General features: G+C 37.5%; 1 protein-coding gene across 4 annotated transcripts in view; it reads left to right on the top strand.

The window, feature by feature from the left end:
- The first annotated feature begins 3488 nt into the window (after positions 1-3488).
- LOC114046263 (sulfotransferase 1C1) overlaps positions 3489-17097 on the top strand; it is a 40325-nt gene continuing 26716 nt past the window's right edge. Inside the window, exons 1-3 of one of the 4 annotated variants that reach the window (XM_027866547.1) lie at positions 3489-3528; positions 8898-9078; positions 9399-9679. In XM_027866547.1, coding sequence (XP_027722348.1) covers positions 9580-9679 — 100 coding nt within the window. In that variant the 5' untranslated portion in view covers positions 3489-3528; positions 8898-9078; positions 9399-9579. Of the gene's footprint in view, positions 3529-8892; positions 9355-9398; positions 9680-17097 lie in introns of all 4 variants that reach the window. The other 3 variants (XM_027866548.1, XM_027866549.1, XM_027866550.1) reach the window with 3 other exon arrangements.

The following is a 17097-nucleotide window of genomic DNA, read 5'->3' as shown; positions in this document are numbered from 1 at the left end:
CTAATTGTTTTAGCTTCATTCCCAATTTATTGGTTTGTTCCTTCTCCATTTATGAAAATGTTTTATAAATAAATTTCCTTTAATGACTACCTTGACTGTGATACAGAATTTTTGGCATAATCAACATATTATTTATAAGAAACACACTCAAAATATTTTTATGAAATTAAAATGAAGGGTTGCAGTAGAATTTATTGAAATCCTATTTCTATTGCTTTGGGGCAAATGAAGAATAAAATCTGCCAAATGCTTTATTTGCCTTTGCAGTAGAAACCTGTTCCTACTATAACTCATCAAGTACTCTAAATCCCAGCCAAAATGAGTCACTAGCTTTATTGTTTAATCTTCTACCCTCTGTGATTCTGCACAGAAAGTCCCCAATTCCTGGACATGCTTTCTGTACATCTTTGCGGATTAAAATTCTTTTTTAAATTGCAAGGAAAAATTTAAACTGTAACCTCCTTGTGTCTTCTAATTTGATTTATAGCAATAATGGTAATATCATTAATTATTAATGTGGTTCAGGTGATCTAGTAATGTTGACTGACAACTGGATAAGGATCACACTAAGCAGATTATATTACATATGAACAGAACTCCATAAAATATAAACAGAACACTATAAAATGAATATTTATTAATCAATCAATAAGCTTTTATAAGAAATACTGAACTAGGTGCTGAAAAAGATAAAAAGTTGAGATTAGACACAATCACTGTTGTCAATGAATTTTCATTCTAGTAAGAGGATAAGACACCAGAATAGATAGTTTTAACACATGATCTTAATTGATCAACACAATACAGAGTTACAAAATCAAGTGCTGTATGACAACTATAAGGGAAGGTTATTACTAATGAGAGGAGTTGAAATTAATTATTTCTTATTTATCCTGTACATAGTTTGCTTTGTATATTAGTTTGCATGTTGTCTTTTCCTTTAGATTGTAAGCTCCTTGAAGGCAGGGACTGTCTTTTGCCTGTTTTTGTATCCCTAGTGCTTAGCACAGTGCCTGGCACATAGTAGATACTTAATAAATATTGAATGAATTAATGACTAACTTCAGAGTTACTCAGACTCTTCACTTGCTTTCCCTTTAACTCCTTGGTTCTTTAAAAATGACCCAGGTCTCTTTAAATATAAATGACTGGCAAAACTGTTCAAGATACAGGTAGAAATACACGAGCAAAATTATTGAAATGATCCAAACAAACAAAAACACTTTGGCAAGTGCTCTTTAAGGGTGGATAGAATTCAGATTATCTAAATATGTCATATTAAGGATTTTATCCTTTGAATAAGTTTATATTCCAAATAATTTTTCATTTGTTCTCATGTTACAATCATATTACAATCAACCAAACTGGTAGAGACACACCAAGAATCCAGGGTGACTGGGACACAAACCCCCAGGGAGCTTTTGGGACTTAGAATTGGGATTGTGCTATATAGAAACTGAACTAAACTATAAACCCTCCTCTTGAGGTGGTATTAGGGAATAGAGAGGGGAGGAATTATGTTTGGGAATATATATGTAGTCTTTTAAATAAATATTCCTTTTTAAACCTAATCTCACTGAGTGGCTAAATAGAACTAGGGACATAAGACCCATCCTAAAAAATGAGGAAGTGTCATGGGTGGGATCTGACATCAATGGCAGAGAGCCTAGAACTTTAAATCTCCTTCAACGTACTAGAGAACTCAGGGGGAAGGGTAAAATGTAACATATCTGATCTTCAGACAATGGGATCCAGGGTAATTAGCATTAAATTCATATAGCAATTTTTCATTTATAAAGTTCTCTAAAGTACTTCATCTCATTTGGCTTTCAAAACAACACTGTGACAGGGGTGAGACAAGTGTTATCCTTTGTTTATTAGTTATTTGTTCGCAGGTAAGGGAATTGAGGCTCATGGAGGGTGAGTGATTTGCTCAACATGGCACAGTAGGTAAATGGTGGAGCCAGGATTAGAACAGAACTCCTTTAACTTTAAATCTAGCATTCTTTGGATCATAACACGATTGTTTTTTGCCCGGTTTTGACAATGGCACTGTAGGATAAAATTGTAGATTCCAAAATTAGATCAAAGAAGGAGGCCAAGAGCTAATTCAAAGCTTGGAAAGAAGGCTCAAATGAACAAAACCTGTACTTTCAGTCAACACTGAAGCTCTTCTTGGACTCAGTTACTGCTCCTGATCTCTCCTCACATAAGTCCATGTTGTCTTCCTCTGTCTGAAGGCTGGGTTCCTTTTGTCTAGCACAGGGCTTGATACAAAGCAGGTTCCTAATAAGCATTTGTTGATTGATTAGGTCTAGTTTTCTTATTCTGGTCTATCCTACCAATACCCAAGTCTTTCCAGTGAATAGATATGTATATCTATAGGATACAAGGATTCTTATCTGTGGAAAAATGGAGGACTTAGCTTTAATTGAAAAGGCAACCAATCCACTCTACCACATTGCCTCTCTCTAATATAATGCATCATTGTAATTCCTGGACATAGAGGGCAGACTTTCTGGTAACAACTCTCAAATGTTAGAGCCGTAGTTATTTCTGGCTCTAAGAAGCTCTTCTTTCTTGGCAAGAGAATAAGAGTCATGGAATCTTAGGATTTAGAGCTGGGAGAGATTTTACTAAAGAGAAAAACTGGTACTTGGTTTATGGGCTAGTTCTTGTTGACTTTTAATCAAAAGGTTGGTAGATAGACTCCTCTTCTCCTGAGTAGGCATCAAAGGCACAGTAGGAATGTAACTACTGAAAATAACTATTAATAATCTGTGAGGGACTGTCTGATGTTGGCAGCTACCAGGTTGGGTGCTGCGGCAAGAGTAGGGTAAGATCTGGGTATTTTGGAAGTCGAGGCAGGGGCTGTGGTAGGCAGAGTCGTGGTGAACTGGGATGGGCTGGATACGGAGAAGCCCTGAGGCAGTGGGCAGTGCTATGTGAGATAAGCTGGGTGCAAGGAAGTAGCCAGAGCTTGAGCTCCTGAGGCAAGGGGCGGTGCCACGTGGGAGTGGGACGGCAGAGGACTGAGTTCCCTTTGCTTAGTCCCCTCCCTATATGCAACGTCATCCCCAGACACCTCTTGTGACCTTCCTGACTTCCTGGGTCCCTTTGTGCAGCACTGACCCCAGACCCCTCCTCCCAGTGTCTGAGTCTGACTTCCTAGGTCACGTACTCTGTCTATGTGCTAATCCCAGATGCCTCCTCCCTGTATCCGGTCCTAGCCTCCTACGTCACTCCCTCCCCCTTGGTTTGCTAACCTCAGACAGCCCCTTCCGGTATCTGACCCTACAATCATTGGCTAGTAAGCGGGCTGGGGAGGAGGGGCTAAGTAGGTTCTTAGGAACGAGAGTGGTCAGATCACACGCTCTCTCTCTTGGCTCCTGCTCTGTTGCTCTGGCCTTGCTGCTTGGGCTTGCTGTGATGGCTTGCTGTGATGGCCTCTGAATAAAGCTCTGGTGTTGGCATCTCCCAATGGCTCATCTCTGTGTGTTTATCCGGCTGAGGACCGAAGACTCGGAAGTGAGTATGACTCTGGCAGCCTGCTCCTTATAGGAGGAGAGGGTACGGCGTGCGGCTGGCAGCAGGTCGGCGCCGCCAGTTCAATAATCTTCCCTTAATTAGCAACAAAGAGTCTATTGCCTGACTTGCTCAGTTTCTAACAGAGTCTCATCAACTGGACAAATCAGAAATGTTCATTCAGTCTCTGGGTTGTAGATTATTAACTTACCTTGGTAAAACTTTCTCAAGAAATGGTGATAGTATGTGTCAATATCTGTTCTTTTCCCCTACTTACTATTTTTGGCAAACAACAACTTGTTTTAAGAAGTCAGACTGCAGTTGCCTCAAATGTATACAGTAGTTACTCATTTATCTAAATTAGAATTGATTTTTATCTTTAACAATTTGGTTATGTTACTGTACATAGTTCATTCAGAAATGACTTCCATAGTTGTTGCCTATCTGCCATAATACAATCAGTTTCATTTTCTGCATTGTTATTCATTGCTTGACATAACCATCACATCCCACTCTCATCTTGATGAAGGTATTCACAATATAGTTTATTCTCATCATTTGTAGCAATTATGTTCCAGAAAGTCACCACATACAATGAATTAGCAAATATCTAACCATTGCTCCTAGGGGAAACACAGGGTTAGGTTTCTGGTGGGTGTGAGCACATACAAACATATTGCCAATGAAGAACTAGTAAATTCTTTGGCAAGAATTCTTTAGTGATTGGTAAATATGCCAGAAAAAGTGGCATAAAGGATAAGACAGGGAAAAAAAAGGTAAACCTATTATACGATGGGATGCTGCAGTTTATCAGAACCATGATATCATGGAGGTGATGCCATGACATGCAAGTGAATTAAATTTAAGTGAGGGAGGGCTGTGCAAAGTCACCAACCTCACTTTCACCTCTGCAGCCATCTGGGTCCAGGGGGCAGATATATATCAGGATAACTGGAGATGGCCCAGGATGCAGTGGGGAACCTTGGCCTTTGCATAGGAAGGTCTTTAACTGGTCTCAGTTTGACTCAGTTTCACTGAGACAAGGCTTATTCAGTGATTAAGGCTTAATAAGGAATGCAGTAAGGAATGGCTTCTTTAAAAAAAAAAATCTGGGAGGGAAAGACCCTCAGGGTTTTTGGCCAGAACAGAAACACTTGCTATTTACATTAATTCTGAGCCAATCAGGGCCCAAACAATGACTAAATAGGGCTTGGCCTGGGACAATGAGAGCTAGAGTGATTTGGAGAGCCAGAGTGATTTGGGGTTAAGACTGGTCTTTAAGAGGAAAGGGGGGAAAATAGTTTCAGAGACAAAAATTTTACATTCCCCTTGGGATGTGATACCCTATGTGAACAGAGAGAAAGAGAAAAAAGAAGGAAGGAAGGAAAGAAGAAAAGAAGGAAGGAAAGCAGGAAGAAAGAAAGAAAGAAAGAGAGAGAGAGAGAAAGAAAGAAAGAAAGAAAGAAAGAAAGAAAGAAAGAAAGAAAGATAAGAGAAGGGGTTTAAGAGAATGGGGGTGATAGAAGGGAGGGCAGATTAGGGGAAGGGGTATTCAGAATGCATGCATTCTGGGTGGGGTCTATAATAAGGGTCTTGGGTGGGGAGAGGGGTGAGATGGGTAGAAAATTTGGAACTTAAAATCTTGTGGAAATGAATGTTAAAAATAAATTAATTAATTAATTTAAAAAAAGAAAGAGAGAGAGAGAGAGAAATGTTGCCCAAATGGACAGTTCCACTTTGGGCCCCAGTGAGCAGTTCCTTTTCTACTCACAGAGTAGCTATTTGTCCTTAGCTCTCAAAGAGGTCCATGACATCAGTGAGGCCAGGGAATTGGATTTAAGTCAGGGAGGGCTATGCTAAATCACCAGCCTCTCTTTCACCTCCAGAGAGATAACTAGTGGATAAACTGCACATTCCATTGTGATCCATTAAATTCAAGCAAGTCCCCCAGAACTTTGGGTAGATCCCCTAGGATTTCTAGGAATATGTGGACAGTAATATCAAAGGATAAAAAAGTACAGGTGAGCTATGATCTGTACCACTGGAGCTAGTAATCAAATTGATGAGATCACAGACCCACCAAAATAGCAAAGATTAAGGGTAACAATTAGCAAGCCATTCAGTAAGAGTTTATAAAGAGTTTACTGTGTTCCAGGCACTGTGCAAAGTACTGGGGACATAAAGAAATGAAAAAGATAATCCCTGCTCTCAAGGAGTTCACAGCCTAATGGCTGAGAGAACATGCAAACAATTGTGTACAAATAAAATATATACAGGACAAAGTATACATAATCAACAGAGGGGATTAAAGGGGATTGGGAAAGGCTTGTAGAAGGTGAGATTTTACTTGGGATTTGAAGGAATCTGGGAGGGGAGATGAGAAGGGAAAGAATTCCATACATGGGGAACAACCAGTGAAAATTCTGGAGGTTGGAGATGGAATGTTATATTTGAGGAGCAGCAAGGAGGCCAGACTCACTGGCCAGTGGCATTTTCAGAGGCAGGGGTGGGGTGTAAAGTATAAGCAGACTGAGAAGGTAGAAGGGGGACAAGTTGTGAAGGACTTTGAATAGCAAACAAGGTTTTATATTTCATCTAGAGGTGGATGATAGGGAGCCACTTGAGTTAATTAAACAGGGTTACTGTGCCATGGTCTGATTGGTACTTTAGGCAGATCAATTTGATAGCTGAGTAGATGATGGACTAGAGTGGGAAAGATTTATGGTTGATAGACCAATCAGAAGACTACTGCAGTATTTCAGGAATGACATAAGGGCTTGCACCAGGGTGGTAGCAAGTGTCAGAGGAGAGAAGACAAATAGGAGAAGGTACAAAGGTAAGATTGATGGGACTTAGCATGAAAGATGAGGGCGAGTGAGGGGTCAAAGATGACACCTAGGTTGCAAGCTTGAATAATTGGAAGGATGGTGTCCTGGACAGAAACAGAGAATTTGAAAGGGGAAAGGGGTTTTTTTGTTTTTGTTTTTGTTTTTGAAAGGGGAGAGTTTTGGGAAGAGAGATAATGAGTTCAATTTTGGACATAATGAGTTTAAAAGTCTGTAAAACATCCAGTTTGATGTATCTAATAGGGAATTGGACACACAAGTATGGAGGTTAGTAGAGAGATTAGGACTAGATAGGTAGATCTGAGAATCATCATTAGCTTTATGCTGTGATCATTGAAACCATGGGAGCTGATGAAATCATCAATCAAAATACTACACAGAGAAAAAAGAATAAAAAGTAGTACAATTTATGTCCATTCCCCTTCCAAGTTTCCCTTTTATTTCCTGAAAAAGATGTGCATAAGGGAGATTTTTTTACAACAATATTTTTTAATTTCCACAAGTTTAATGATTGTCAAACTAGCATGACCCTATCAATGTTCTATGACCAGTAAGGTTTAAATCAACACAGTTCATTGGTTTAGGTTACCATTTGTTGAGTGGTAGAGTGGTGAAGCATCAAGGAGGGATTTTAGTAGTAACTCCAACTCAAGTGGAAATTTACATCTCTACAGCTCTTAGGTATACTATCCCATTTGCAGTTTGCTGTTATGGGAAGAATGCTGAACTTGGAATTAAGAGAACAGTATTCAAATCCCCATTCTGCTTCTTGTTATCTGTGTGACCTTGGGTCAATCACTTCTCTCTGTGCCTCAGTTTTCTCTTCCGTAAAGTAAGGGTGATAATATTTGCACTACCTATCTTACAAAGTTAATATGAGAAAAAGCACTCTGCAAGGTTCTAGAAACTGAGAAAAAAAGAAGTGTATTTGCTCCACTCATCCTTTGCACAAGGAATATCAAGAAGCACTTACTTTCTTCATTTTCCCTAATTAGTCATTTTTCAAATGGACTTGGAAGAGTTTCCCTGGAATTATTAAAGATTTTATATTCTATGAGAAAAAGACCCAAGCAAAGAAGTTAGCTCATTTTTTGTTCCCTTGCCAGTGGAACTACCTGGTGTCAGATCCCTTTGACACCTGCAAGAAACCCAAAACCTCCCAAATCCCTTTAGTTCCATGATTTCCTTACCAGGAATTAATCTCTGGTGCAAATAAACTGAAAAGTGAATGTTTACAAAGGAATTATAGAGCTATTTACTGCTTTTTACAGGGAATACAGTACACTGAAGTAGCCTGTGAACTCAGCTATGTGCCAGGCAAAGGAGGAAAACCAACTGACTTCCTCCTTCCTGACACCCTATGTGAGGGATATCTGCAGGATTAGAAATGAAGTAGGGAGGGAAACCTAAATACTTTATAGTTAACAAAGTGCTTTCACATGCATTTGTTTATTAGTCCTACAAGATAAGTAAAGAAGGTATTGTTTCCATTTTACAGAGAAGGAAACTGAGGCGTATAGATGTTAAAGTACTTGCCCATAGTCACACATGTAGGAGATAGTAACAGAGCTGAGACTCAAACCCATTCCTATCTCTTGGCAGAACTGGGACTAGAACCTATGTCTTTCAACTTTGAAGCCCAGGGTTTTTTCTATTGTACCTACTATGCTTCATTTATAGGGTTAGAATTTCAGATAGATCTGGGCTTTGCAAGGGAAAAAGACAATAATTTCTTCTGAGACTAGTTTTTTAAAATTTGATTGTTATCTTTTATTTTATATCACTTCCATTTTCTAATAAATCTCTCACTCCACTATCCAGAGAGCTATTCCTTGTAACAAAGAATAGAAAAGAAAGGGGGGAGGGAAAGCTGTTCAAAAATGTAATCAACATACCAACTGAGCCTGGCAGTGTACACCAGGGGTGTCAAACTCAGAAACAGCTCAACTAAACTAAGCATAAGGCTCCCTGCAGCCACATGTTGACTTATTATTGTACTTGTATTTATTTTGTCAAATCTTTCCCAATTGCATTTTAATCTGGTTCAAGTCTGTATTCCAGAGCATTAAGGCAGCACTATGGCCCATGGGCAGCATGTTTGACACCTCACATAGTGTTCCATCACACGTCCCATTTCCATGCTTTAGCACTGGTGGTCCCCCATGCCTGAAACCCATTCCCATTATCCTCTGCCTCTTGGATTCCCTCTCATCAAAACTCAGTTCAGATGTTATCTCTTACATAAGACTTTTCGTGACCACAATCCCATCTGCCAGGGCCTCTTTCCCATTACGGTGTTATGTGACATTCCTCTATATTCCATTTACTTTCTACATATTTTGTATTTACATTCACCACCCAACCACTGATAGAATGTAAGTTTCTTGAGGGCAGTAACTATTATTTTTATCTCTGTATGGGCAGGGCCTGATAGAGTGCCTACTACTTATTAGGCACGTAATAAATGTTTTGTTGATGTGACAGATAGATTGATTGATTAACCTCAGTTCCTTCTTCTCAGTACAGTTGGATTTCAGACAACCTTGATGGAAAACCTCGTATGACCTGACAAGCTGAGGGTTCCTCAAAAAGGCAAATAATGCCAAGTTTACTCCATTTGGACCGCAATGAAGAGTGGACTTATCCTATTAATGGGCCTTTCATTGGTTGTTACCTTCACTTCCTCCTGCTTTTGCTATGAGCACAGGTGATCTCAATGTAGCCTGATCCTTCTTCTGCCTTAGCAGTTCCTATATCAAGGCGGTGAGCAACAGGATTAAGGCAAGAATAGTTCTCCCTAGGACTCTCTTGTGAGATACACATCACTTTGGGGAGACCAGACTACCTGTGATTTCAGCGAAGGAAATTCCTAACTTCAAAATTGCTCTCCCAGCACTGAGACCCCAAAAGTCAAATTCCCCTACAAGAGAAAGTAAAGAAGTCAGGAAACCCAAAGGGAATTAAAGAGAAATCTCTCCAGTCTGTGAGTATCTTACGTATTCTGTTTGTTTGTTTTTTTCCTACTAGGAAGCTAGTGCCTGAAAATGGGACAGACTTAGAGGAACATGGAACTAAATTCCTTGTTTCCATCTCAGGAAGAAAACACTTTCCGAAATTGTGAATGGAAGGCTATTCCTCCTATATCTTCCCCCTGGATTTTCAATAGCCATTGAATAGTTGAAAGAAATAACCTAAGTGCTGAAATTCCATGAAAGGAATATTAGGGTCTCCTAAATTCTTGGACCCTCAGCAATACATTTCATGGAGGGCTTCATTAACCCTTCACTCCTGGCCAAGCTGTTCAATGGGTAAGGGCCTCATCTTTTTCTGCCCAATGCAGGGATGTTTGTTGTTTTTTGTTTTGTTTTGTTTTTACTTTTTAACCATAAATGCATATAGTAAAAAAAAAAAAAAAACCATGGTGAAATAGATAGCCAAAAGAACTTCTCTAGTATCACATTTGGCCCTTTTCTATTACTTCTCTTTCCTGGCTCATGCTATCATCCGAACTAGGCCTAGTGGAAAGAGTCAGAGGTCTTGGGTTTAAATCCCACCTCTGACATTAACTGTCTGCATGATCTTGGGCAGGATATTTAAATCCCTGGGCTTCATTTTCCTCACTTAAAAAATGAGGGAGTTGGATTAGATGGGGCTTCTCATATTCCATCCAACTATGAATCTTTGATCCTATGTTCCTAAAAAAATACCAAGTGGCTAAACTATAGACAGACAGATGACTCTAAGGCATGGCACAGTGGATACAGTGGTAGACTTGGAGTCAAGAAGACCTAGATCTGAATCCCACTCCAGACACTTGCTAGCTGTGTAACCTTGGGAAAATCACTTAACCGCTCTCTGCCTCAGTTTCTTCATCTATAAAATGTGAAGAATAGCACCTACTTCACAGAGTTGCAGTGAGAATAAAATGAAAATATATGTAATGTGTTTTATAAAACTTAAAACTCCATATAAGTGTTAGCCATTGTCATTGGGCTACATGGCTGAGTAAATGTGCAGGCAATACCTGCAGCTATATCACATATGCAAGAGAAAATAGATCTTCAATCTAAGCAACTAGGATAGAGGGCTTAGAGTTAGCAAGACCTGAGTTCAAATATCTCTTCAGACACTCTCCTAGCTGAGTGACCCTGAGCAAGACACTGAACTACTTCCAACTTCTGTTCCCTCATCTGTAAAATGAGCCATATAAAAATATCCACCTTCCAGGCTGTTATGAGGATAAAATGAGATAATATTTGTAAAACACTTTGTAAACCTTAAAGAGGCATATAAAAGTTATTATCATTAGCCTATACCAACCTACGGTTTGAGTCCTCCCTATAAGCATCTCTACTAGGTTATTACTTTATAGGAAAGAATTGGGCCTAACAAGTTCCTTCACCAAATGTTATGTCAAGCCTACCCAAAACAGAAAAACATTCACCTCAACTTGTGATTAGTAAGATTATTTAAATATTTCAAAAGATATGAAATTGTGTTGATGTAGGAATTCAATCTTCCAAAAGAGCTCATAAGCTCATTATTGCCTTTGGAGATGTGTTCATGAATTTCTTTAGGGAAAAAAAATCAGGTTAAGGGACCTTAATCTTATTACTTAAAACTTATTAAGGGCCCTTATTTTCATTTCCTTCTTTTGGTATGAGAATAGGTGATTTCAATGTAGCATAATCTTTCTCCTACCTTTAACAGATCCTATATTGAAGGAGTAAGAAATGAAGATGAGATCAGTTCTCACTAAGACTCTCTTGTGAGTCAAACAAATGCTGTGCTTCTCTGACCTCAGCAGGGCTTCAGTCGTCTTCAGAAGACAACCCATCACTGCCACTGTACATGAGGTTTTCTTTTTTCTGGGACCTTAGTAAAGACAGTGTCAGTAACCATACTGAATAATTAGTGAGTAGGAGAGATGCCCAGAACATCTGATAGAATAGAAGCCCCTGGGGGCAGCTAGGTGGCGCAGTGGATAGAGCAGCAGCCCTGAAGTCAGGAGGACCCCAGTTCAAACCCGACCTCCGACCAAAAACACTTGACACTTACTAGCTGTGTGACCCTGGGCAAGTCACTTAATCCCAATTGCCTAAAAAGAAAAAAAATATTAATTTTTAAAAAAAAAGAAAAGAAGCTCCTTCAGGGCAGAGATTGTTTTGTCTTTGTCTTGCTATATCTAGCACATAGCTCAATATCCAGCACATGAAGTAGGTGCTTGATAAATGCTTGTTAATTAATTAATAAAATTAGACCAGATCCCACTTGGTGAGCTCATAATCTGAAGCAAACCAAAAAAAGAGATAGATGTAATTAAATCAATCTACTATTAAATTTCATATTCATGAAATAAAACAGAAAGGATGATGCCATGTTTTCATAAATGGATAAAGACATATATGCATATACATATAGACATAAACAACAAGATCTATGAAAGCATGGCAATTCTTTTTCTTTCATATGTGGGTTATGTAGGTATACATGTTGAGATATATCTACATATATACACACACGTGTGTATGTGCACATGTGTGTATATGTGTATACTTGTAAATGTATGTTATTTTTATTGTTCTTCAGTTATTTCAGTCATGTCCAACTCTTCATTTGGGGCTTTCTTGACAAAGATACTGCAGTGGTTTGCCATTTCCTTCTCTAGCTCATTTTACAGATAAGGAAACTGAGGCAAACAGCGTAAAGTGACTTAACCAGGATCACAGCTAGTAAGTGTCTGAGGTCAGACTTGAACTCACAAAGATGAGTCTTCCTAACTCCAGGACAGCGCTTCTATCCAGTGAGCCACTTAGTTGCCTCAAATGTGTATCTTGTGTGCGCATGTGTTTGTGTATGTGTGTGTGTGTGTGTGTGTGTGTGTATAGTCAACTGTTACTACAGTCAGAATCAGAGTTATGACAATCGATCAAGTTTCTCTGCTTACAACATTTAGAAAATAAATCTGTATTTAACTCTAAATTATATTTTTTGCCATTTGTCCTTTAACATTCAGAGATTTTTCATAGGACTCAGGTTCAGTTTTCTAAATTGTGAGGACTATCTTCATAATGTTCATAAAAGCCTAGTACAATAATCTTGGCTTTTCAGTATGATTCCTTGACTCTTCATGAAGTCTTTGAAGAAGTAAAAGTTGAAAAAAAATAGCTTCCCTATTCATTTTGTTGGGGCAACTAGGTGGCATAGTGGATAGAATTCTGGTCTTGAAGTCAGGAAGCCTCATCTTCTTGATTTTCAAATTTTCCTGACTTCAAATTTGGCCTTAGTTACTTACTAGCTGTGGGACCCTGGGCAAGTCACTTAACTCTCCTCTTGGATTACAAAATCAAGTCATAATTGGGTTTTTTGTGATATTATATAATGCAGAATATTAGAGTCTAATAAGGGACCTAAAAGATCATCTAATTGAAGGGTTCTTAATCTTTTTTGTGTCATGGTTCACTTTGGAAGTCTGGTGAAACCTATGGATCTCTTCTCAGAATAACATTTTTAAATCCATAAAATAAAATACATATGATTATAAAAGAAAATTTTTTTTGAAACGCAATTATCATAATATATTTCAAAACAATTTCACAGACCTCAGCTTAAGAACCCCTGTTGAATGCAGCTTTTATGAAATTATATAAATAAGTTTAGCATTTTTAGCCTAATGTGATTGGACAATTCTAATGATCATAAAGAGCCAATTCAGTTTCGTGTGATCTCCAGTTTTCCTCCTAGTTACCAATGATCTACCAAATTTTGTAAATTGGGGTCATTTATATAGAAGCAAAGAGTTTATGAAGATGATTAACAATGGTGGCTGTAACTTCATTTCTTGCCATTGCAGGTAACAGGGTTTGTTATCCTATAGAATAGGAGGTCTTAACTGTTTTGTGTCATGCACTCCTTTAGCAATCTGGTGAAACCTATGGACCTTTTCTTGAATTATATTTTGAGATGCAAATTTAATACATAGGATTTAGAGGGAAATATAGTTGTCAGAATATATAACTTATTGAAGAAAATTTCACAGACTCCAGGTTAAGAACCCTGAGCTAGCAAGTTATCAAAGTCCCTGAATAGTTCTTTGTAGCAAATTGGTTAGGACACTGAAACTATGATTTTAGTACAGGGAACTCCCAGGGAAGATATTCTCTCCACCACACAGGTAGACAGCTTATCTATGAGTTACAGTCTTAGAAAGTTGGCTAGATCACTGAAAGGTTAACTGACTTGCCCAGTGTCACACAGCCAGTACATGTTACAAGGAAGACTTGAACCAAGGTCTCCAAGACCAGATCTCTATGACCTCTTTGATAATAATGCCATATCTTTTGAGCCCCACCGAGAGAGCAATGAATATCTAATAGGGAGAGTGTTAGTCCATTAGATCATACACTGAATGATTAGCGCTAACTCGTTTTACAAAAGAGGAAACTGAGGCTCAGAGAGATGAAGTGATTTCCCCAAGGTGAAACAAATAGAAAGGAGCAGAGCAAATTCTAGTCATTAAACCATTATGCCTCTCAGTGGTCAGGTGACAAAAGTTCCATTTCATGTGATGTGTCAACCAATCACCCTATGACTCCAATCACCATCTCTGTAACTTTCCTCTCCAAAACACTCTTCCTTGACCATAACTCTACTAGAATGTAAGCTCCTCCAGGGCAAGGACTGTGTAACTTGCTTAGATTTGCATTCCTGCTGTTTAGCACTATGACTAGCACAAAAGTGTTTAATAAATGCTTTTTCATTCATTCATAGGATTTGGAGTTATAAGGGAATTTAAATATTCTAATCCAATCATTTTACACACAAAAAAACAAGACCCTCAAAAGTGAAGTGATATGACAAAAGTTACACTTTGAAAGTAAGAAGCAGAGAGTTAAGTACTAGAACCCAAATTCTGTGACTTCAAATCCATTGAACTTGCTACTATGCCACACTGTGCAAATCCTGCCACTGATGAATAGAGATCATCTAGTATAAGGGTTCTTAACCTGAGGTCTGCAAACTTATTTTTTAAATATTTTAACAAATTCATTTCCTTTCTAATCCTCTGTGTCTTATTTTATGCATTTAGCAAATTTCTTCTTAGAAAGGGATCATAGGCTTTACTAAATGCCAGTAAAGCCTTTACCCTAGCAAAAAAAAAAAAAAAGGTTAAGAAACACTGAAAATATCCCCAACCCCAGTCTATACATGCCTTATCATCTTAGTACTTTAATTTGCTCATCAGGAAAATGTAGTCATTAGCATCCACCTATTTCTTTCTGCATGAGAATATTGACCCAGGTTCACCAAGTGTTGAGGTGTGCAAATCCCGCAGCATAAGTTAACATTTAGGGAGGAACACAGACTTTTCTGAATAACTTTAATACAACATATTTCAAAAGCAAAGCATGTTACATATAATATGTGTTTAATGAATGCTTATGAATGAGTAAATGAATAGTTACCTCAGGATGTTCAAATGCCTTACATTAAGCTCCAAAAAGTAGCTTATCTATGAGTAGGATCTGGTCAACAGTGAGTATAGTGTTTCTGGGTCCTTGAAATTTAATACCCTATGACTTTTTTTATAGTCATCTAAACACCTGATTTATGATGTGTCCTATGCACTGAGGAAAACATTTAACAGTGTCAGTAATGGTGTGTTGGGTCCTAAACAGAACATTAGCAGAAAACCATAAAGATGATTTGAATGATATGTGAGCCACAGGTCTCATTTCTGATATTTCTTTTTTATGAATGCTTATTTTTCTTTTTGGTTCTGACAAATTTTCATTCTGCATGAGAATGTAGATAGGGAAGAAAAGAAAAGAAAAGATGCTTTTCTTCTGTCCACAAGCATTATGGGAGGCAGCAGCATAGTTTAGTACAAGATTGAGCAAAGTTTTTCTGTAGGGAGCCAGATAATAAATAGTTTAGACTGTGCAGGTCAGGATACAAAATTAAAGATATTTTGTAGGTACTTATATAATGAGAGAAAAGAATTTCCCCAAAAATTTTGTTGACAAAATTCAAAATAAAAAAAATATAATTAGGTATAAAACTTTTGCAATATAGTTCTATTAATGAGAAAAATGCAATTCTTTTTTGCTTAATTAGGATTCAAAGTTAGGATCTCCATCTGCAAAATTCATTGCAAATATATTCATCTGTTAATGATTTGTAATTCAAGAAAATTCTGAAGGACTTGTGATGAATCCATCCCCAGAAAAAGAACTGATAGAGTCTGAATGTAGGTCAAAGCATAGCTTTTTAAACTTTATTTTTCTTGGAGTCTTTCTTTCTATGTGTTTTTTTTACAATATGAATAATGTGAAAATGTGTTTTTCATGACAGCACATGTATAACCTGTATCAAACTGCTTGTCTTCTCAATGAGGGGGAGTACAGGAAGGGATAGAATTTGAAATTCAAAAGAAGATTTTAAACGAAAGTTAAAAATTGTTTTTACATGTAATTGGAGAAAATAAAATACTAAATCAATAATTGTTTGTAATGAGATTTTATATATTTCATCTTTGAAAATGTCTTTTCAAACAAAAAAGTCCTGATAAATACTGATATCAGTCCGCAAGTTTTTTATTTTAATTTAGCCAAAAAGCTAATAGTCTTTAACAAATTTTTTTTCTCTGGACACATTTCCTTGGCTGCTGTAATAAAATACAATTTAATTAACATTTGATAAATAATTTTAATAAATCACACTCTTTGCTTGACAAGCAAATGAGGCTCTTGGAAACTTACTTTGATTACAATCTAATTTATATTTTGTATTTTTATCAAGAATTCTCTTCTGTCATGAGATATTCCATTTTGAATTTTCTAAATTTTCTGATAATGCTCTGATATAAGTTGATAAAATAGTGATAAGTGTTTAGTCTGATAATATCAATGTATACTCTAAAATATATTGCCATCTAATTGAAACCAAAAGAAAGCATGCTACACTGTGCCTTAGAAGTATGACATTACAAATCCACTTTTCTTGTTTTGACATGATGGGTATGAACTAGTCAGATGAAAATAATAAGTGTCACATTACAGTAACACGCATGGCAGTTAAAATGCTATATAGTTATAACTGTGTCACTGGGATTTGTCTTGCACTGAGGAAGAGTGAGAAGTGAGAACCCTACATACCATCTCATTCCAACTACTCAACACTGCTGTTGTAGCACAAACACAGCCACAGACAATAAGTAAATGGATGACTGTAGCTGTTTTTCAATAAAATTTTATTTATGGACAATGAAATTTGAATTTCATATAATTTTCATAATTCACAAAATATCATCCTCCTTTTGATTGTTTTTCAAACATTTATAATGTAAAACTATTCTTAACCTGTGGATCATCTAAAAACAGGCTTTGGCCCAAAACCATAGTTTGCTGATGCATGATTCAGTGGAAAGAACATTGGATTTATTTTGGACTAGAAAGAGCTGTATTCAATTCCTGGTTCTGTCACTTCCTCCCCATGTGACTTTAGACAAGTCATTGGATTTTCAGGGCTTCCGTTTCTCATATATAAAACCAACAGGCTAGATTTACATGAGCTCTGAGAACCCTTCCAGGTCTAAAACCTAGATAGGCCCATCTGATGACAGAGACTGTAACTATAACCATGATCCTGACTAGGAATATGAACTAGAAAAGTACATTTCTTATGTGTTGATATGGGGGGAAGTGGAGTGCAGTAGACTGGTGGG

Source organism: Vombatus ursinus, unplaced genomic scaffold, assembly GCF_900497805.2.
Source record: "Vombatus ursinus unplaced genomic scaffold, bare-nosed wombat genome assembly UNPS02014781.1, whole genome shotgun sequence".
In the NCBI taxonomy this organism is placed as follows: Eukaryota; Metazoa; Chordata; class Mammalia; order Diprotodontia; family Vombatidae; genus Vombatus; species Vombatus ursinus.
Note: the sequence above shows the minus strand (reverse complement) of the source record. Positions and strands in the feature narration are given on the sequence as shown.